We start from the raw sequence: 6261 nt of genomic DNA, 5'->3' as shown, positions 1-6261 counted from the left end.
CTATATGTGGATAACAGAATCACTTTTATGTTTCATCAAGAACACCCAAGTCATTCTAGTGTAGTCATCCACAATGGTGAGAAAGTATCTATATCCATTGTAAGTATATTGTCTATATGGGCCCCATACATCCATGTGTACAACTTGAAAAGGGGAAACAATTTTCTTAACACTATGGGGAAATGGGAATCTAGTTTGTTTAGACAAAGGACAAAAAACAAACAAAGGTGTGTCTTTATTTGAAACTGAAAGTTTTAAAGATGGTATTTTCTGCAGAACTGTGATAGGAGCATGTCCCAACCTTTGATGCCAAGTCTGAGAAGTTGTAGTAGGAGATGATGGACGTTGCAAAGGTGGAGGACTAGAGGTATAGGTAGAAGTGAAAACTGAGGAAGCAAAAGCTTGTTTGTAAGCCATGGTATGTGACAATGAGGTGGCAGGATCCAGGATGTATAAACTTCCTTTGACTTTACCAATCTCCCTCACCTTGCCAGTACACAGGTCCTGTAACACAAAAAACTCAGGATAGAAGGAAGCACAACAGTGAAGTTCCTTTGTAAGTTTGGAAATGAATAGTAGATTATAATGAAAATCTGGAATATACAACACATTATCCAACTTTAAGAAGTCAGAAATAATAGAGGTGCCAGTATGAGACACATTAGTGCTAGTGCCATTTGGAAGGTGAGTTGTATTGGAACTAGAGCGTAGGACTGCTTGAGGATGATCTAAAAAGTCCAAACTAGAACCCATGTGATTTGTTGCTCCAGTGTCAACTACCCAAGACTTAGAAGCACTGGCTACAGAAAACAACTACAAGAAGATAAGTGAGCACAAGTAGGTGAGAGTATACTTGCTATATTAGCAGTGGCTTCAGTGAGTTTTGGATCCTTATCTAGTATCTGTTGCATCTGTTGGTATTGAAGAGGACCAGGACCATGTGGTTGAGTAGCTTGTGGATAACCATGCCCATAAATGTGGTTTGCAGATGGCATCCCATAAATATTTCTCCCATGACTATGTCCAGAATAACTACCAGTAGGTCCCATGTTTTGTGGATTACCATAGTTGGAATTGTCATGTCTATAACCAACATGGTGTGCTCTGGCTGGTATCTGACCATAACTACAACCTTCACTTCCATTTACAACATGAGGAACAGACTGATGCTGATAGCCAAACTGATGCTGATAGCCACGATTCATAGCATCAACATATCCATTGTAGTTGACATTATGTGCAGCTGGTCTTTTATTGGCATAAAACCTTGGCTTAGCATCTCTTTCTTCAGGCTTTGCTTTATATAACTTGTGTCCTGTTGGATATCCTACCAGTCTATAACACTTCTCCATTATGTGTCCCTTCCTGTGGCAATGTGTGCAGTACATTTCACTATTAGTAGCCTTTTTGAACTTATCGTAATGTGCTACTGCCAATGCTGTGGTGTTATTCAGGTTCACTTGCTCAATGTGATGTTGTGTTTGAGATATCAAATTTGATTGTACTCTTTGACTCTCATCCCGTAACAACATACTATAAGCTTGATTCAATGTGGGAGCTAGCACTATCATGAGGATTTGGCTGCGTGCATGACTATATGTCTCATTTAATCCCATAAAAAATTGCATCAATCTCTGTTGTTTCATATGCTCAGCATAAACCTTTGATTTATCACAACATTGTGGCACTGGCAATAATGCAGAGTAATTCTCCCAAGCAGTCTTTAGCCTAGAGAAGAACTCAGAAATGGATAGATTCCCTTGTGTTATTGTGCAAATCTCATGATGAACTTGATATATCCTAGTAAGATCTCGTTTGGCAATTCTCTCACCTAAGTCTTTCCAAACAGCTGCAGCATTGGTCAAATGAACCATACCACTTGCCAATTCTCTAGACATAGTATTCATGATCCATTACAGAACAAAAGCATTGCATCTCTCCTACTCGTACTCTAAATCATCTTTAAATTGTGACTTTTTGTAGTTACCAGTTATAAAGCCAATTTTATTCTTTTCTAACAATGCATTAATCATATACTTGCTCCAAACAACATAAGTCTCTATACCAGTTAATTGTTGAGTTATCAAGATTCTACCTGGAGTATTTGTAGTATGAAGATATAGTGGATGCTTAGGATGAATGTCAGTGGGTTTATCGGTAATCACTGCCTCGTATTGATCCAAATTCTCCATCGTATGTGTAAGAATATATCAATTTGAGTGGAATTTTACTGATTTGATAATGAATCTTCCAATTTCCAATCACTTAACCCAAAAACTTAGGGTTTCGAAGAGAAATTGGTCCGATTTTCACAGAATCGACCTCAAAATTGCAAAATGAAAGCTCTGTATCTTTGTCCTCGAACTTGTTTGTCGTTCTTAATTGATCTTAGCTACGAATCGCCATGAAAACCGTGCACTCTGATACCATGTTGAAATATTAGATCAATGGAAGAAGACATAGTCGGGATTGAGAGTAGAGAGCATTTGTGGAAGGAGATTCATTTTCATTCAAAACTGAAATGTATAGCTGTACAAAATGGTCCTTATATAAGACCTCACTAACTAACTCATAATTACTAAGAGTTACAACTAGTCATTCTAACTATGGACAACCACTTACAGCCACATTAACTAAGTACAACTGATCACTACACATCAATTCATAATTCTACACTTTTTTCTAATCCATTTTCAGCATTTTTTTCTCGATTAGGGTTTTGATACAATCATATTTTTTTCAAGAATAAAGTTTATTTTCATGTCTATTAATTCTTCTTTTCCAATTATTTTAGTTGAAAAACTTTAGTTGAAAATGCGCTAACAAGCTCAGAATTTTGATCATGGTAGTTACTGTTATTGCCCATTAATTTGTGACTTAGTTTTGATTATATGTTAGCTGTATCTTGATTATATTGCCCGTGATGTTATATGAATCTTGAATTTTACATTTATTTGTTGAATTCAAAATTTAGAGTTAAAGCTGATCAGTCTCGAATCTTGAACTGTAGGTCTATTTTTTGACTTTATAAACATAGGGTTATAATTGACTCTTTAAATTTAAAGCTTAGTAAATTTGAAGGTTGAAAGAAATTGACATTCACTGTGTAAATCAAATTTAATTAGCAATATGAAACTTGAACATTTATTATATGATTAATTTATAGATTCATTGTAAATTAATTTTAACTGTAGATTAGATTAATTACAATAAACATAAATACTATTTTTTTTACATTATCTTAAATACGATATTAATATAATATTACATAATCAACAATTTAATTCATAAATTGTACGAAATGAAATAATATCCTAAATACTTATAAAAATATCTCAATTTTTGTTATGGTTCTTTGTTTAAATTGAATTTGAACACCGTATATGGATGTATAATAAAAATTATCTTAATGGTTGGGAGTTGAGAGTAATCGCTATACGTGAAGTCTATCTAGCTAATAAAATCACTCATTTATGTTCTTATTACTTTGAAATCATGTTTCATGTTTGAGAAATAGACCCCATCAATACGATAACGAAGGTGGGAATGGTCCTTTGCCCCCACCATTGTCCATCATAAATCAACTAGGTTAAGATTTTAAAAAGCATATAAAAAACACCCTGAATAATAATGGAGAAAAAGTCGGCTGCAGTACAAGTGTTGCTGGATTACTTGGAACTTTATACATATGAATATCATGGAAAAAACTTGTGTTCCAACCTGGGGCTATTGCAGTAGTACAAACTAGGAACACATGGTTCAAATTCGAGCTTTGAAAATTCTACTCAATATTTGTCAAAGTAGATTATTTTAACTATCCCTAATATCTATATAATTTACTTCTTTTAGTGTTTGGTAGATTTTGTTTAACTCGTAGTAGTAATTTTTAGACTTGTTCAACATACTTAAGTTTATTTTCTTAAGAAAATAAGTTAGCTGATTAAATCGATCAATAAAATATCTTACGGTTCATCACAGAAATGTTTTACTTTTAGGCCTCATTTGTTTTCATTCAGATTCAGTTGTCTGAATCTAAATGCAGATCTTAATCATTAAGATGTTATTTTTAGATCTGAACACTGAATGATTAAGACTGTTTGTTTGTCAACATCTGAATGCGCATAATGTATTTATTTAAGCGTAATAAATATACAATTCAAATAAAAAAGTAAATAAATATAAATCTACTAAATTAAAATTATTATTTGATAAAAAAATGAAACATTTATGTTCGCTAGTGATGGTGGAGAGCTTTGTAGTGGTTGTGGTAGTGATAGTTGTGATGTAGTAGTGATGGTGGTGATAATTGTGATGGTGGAGGTGATTAGTGGTGGTGGAGGTGATTAGTGGTAGTGGGGTAAGGGTGGAGAGAGGGCAGGGGAGGAGGTGGGTTGGTGGGTGTTGGTGGTTGTGATAGCAGAGATGGTTAATAGTGGTGGGGTGGAGGGTGGGAGTTTGGAGAGAGGCTAGGAGGGTTGTGGGGTTGGTGGTGGTGGTTATGATGGGAGAGGTGGTTAATGGTGGTTGGGTGAGGGGTGGGGCTGGGAGGGAGGGGTTGGGGGTGGAGTGGTGGTGGGGTGGGTGGTAGTGTGGGGTGGGGTTGGGAGGGAGGGGGTGGTAAAAATTATCCATACAAAAATACCTCTTAATGATAGAAAGACTTTGTTCAAGATCTTAATGATTAAGATCTATTCAGATCAAATAAGTGCTTATATCTTAATGCAAATAAATGCACTTAATGACCTAAGATCTGAAACATTTAGTAGGCGTTTGGCCATAGAAATCATTTTTTTTCCCACTTTTTTGGGAATTTTGGAGTTGGAGTTGGAGTTAGAGTTGTGTTTGGCCATAGTTTTTGAAATTGTATTTTTTTTGTTGAAATGTACTTGTATTGGTTGTGAAAAAGGTGAAAAACAAGTTTTTCTTATTTTTCAAATTCCAAATACAACTTGAGTTGTATTTGGAATTTTCATGGCCAAACACTAATTTCTGAAAAAAGTAAAAAAAAAAAAAATCTGAAAAAAGTGAATAATTCTTATGGCCAAACCGATAGTTAGATTCAGACCTTTATTAAGTGCAAACAAATGAGGCCTAATAGACTATTCTCTTTTATGTTGTATCAACTACTAGCACAAAGAGCAAAATATAATTTACTCATCTGATGATTAGATTAACCACATTAATCCCACCATAATTAAAGACTAGGTATTGACAATGGATTTTTGAGAAAAGTAATTGATTGCGAAACTTGGATCCTCAATGTGCGTATCAAATATCTGGTAAAGAACAAAAAAAAAATAAAAAAAAAATTTTATGCTTGAGAAAATTAAAGACAAGAAAACTATAGTGAATTGCAATATTTAATTTTAATATTGGATTCATGTAACAGGAGAAAGATTTCCATTCCTTAGCCGGAAAGATATGTGGTCATGAAAGAGGGATTAAGTGGAACAAAATTGACTGGAAGGTAGAGTCGTGGGAACGCTTGTTTCTACCAAAACGTAATAAATGTGATCATGTCTTGTATTCTATAACTTCAACTTCCATACTTATAAATGGCTCGGAAACACAAGCCGCCAAACCCTTTAGAGGTATGCTACAAAGCCATCCTATTTGCAATAAATTTTCTCAAGTATGGAACATAATAAGCAATCATTGGATATGTTGTTGTTGTTGCATTGTTAGTACAATTCTGTATATTTTCTTAATTTTTCTCTCCTAAATTTTTTTCGTGATTCGAGGCTCTCCTAGATTTTCTCCGTGATTTGAGAGCCGTCAGTAGCATATTTCTGGAACGTAGGATAATTTTGACCTCGTTGTGATGTATTAGATCACCAATGACTACACTTTGATCGAGTTGATCTTGAGGAAGATCGCCTCTTTATCACTTCGGCTTTGAGAAAGTCTTTGATCTCTTTGTGAATATCCAAGATTTTGTGGGATATTCGATATGCCTTTTAAGTGAATATGCACTCCTTTATATAAGCGTGAGATGAAGTTTAGGGTAGAGTAGCCTCCAAATTATCCTAACGGATGTTGGGCTGTCTTGTAGAGGCTGACTTAAATCATGTAAATTTCTTATGTCTACAGACCCACAGCCATGTGTCACCATATTTGTTTGTCATTTGCATGAAATTTTGTCTAGACTCATCTGTCACGAGGTGGACTGTAGAAGGTGGAATATCCCATCGAATCATCTAGGAAGGGACTGAAAGTAATTGTTCCACCATTATTAATACACTAAATTCAGTTAGGTGAATG

The 6261-nt window shown here is 34.8% G+C and overlaps 1 protein-coding gene across 1 annotated transcript; it reads right to left on the bottom strand.

Annotated features, from left to right (window-relative positions):
• LOC132601728 (uncharacterized) lies at positions 1-1898 on the bottom strand. Its single transcript, XM_060314793.1, has 3 exons — positions 854-1898; positions 610-800; positions 1-504 (listed from the first exon to the last, which is right to left on the bottom strand). Exons 1-3 carry the CDS (start codon positions 1896-1898, stop codon positions 1-3), a joined length of 1740 nt encoding a protein of 579 aa, XP_060170776.1.
• Positions 1899-6261: the final 4363 nt, after the last annotated feature.

The sequence above is a fragment of the Lycium barbarum genome, chromosome 7 (genome assembly GCF_019175385.1).
Source record: "Lycium barbarum isolate Lr01 chromosome 7, ASM1917538v2, whole genome shotgun sequence".
NCBI classification, from domain to species: domain Eukaryota; kingdom Viridiplantae; phylum Streptophyta; class Magnoliopsida; order Solanales; family Solanaceae; genus Lycium; species Lycium barbarum.
Note: the sequence above shows the minus strand (reverse complement) of the source record. Positions and strands in the feature narration are given on the sequence as shown.

Excerpts from the sequence above, each read along its gene's own strand:
- LOC132601728 (XM_060314793.1), bottom strand. The coding sequence starts at position 1,898 with ATGTCTAGAGAATTGGCAAGTGGTATGGTTCATTTGACCAATGCTGCA. Across the intron at positions 801-853 it reads AGCCACTGCTAATATAGCAA|CCAGTGCTTCTAAGTCTTGG; the intron begins GTATACTCTCAC and ends TGTTTTCTGTAG. Across the intron at positions 505-609 it reads ACTTCTTAAAGTTGGATAAT|GACCTGTGTACTGGCAAGGT; the intron begins GTGTTGTATATT and ends TTTGTGTTACAG.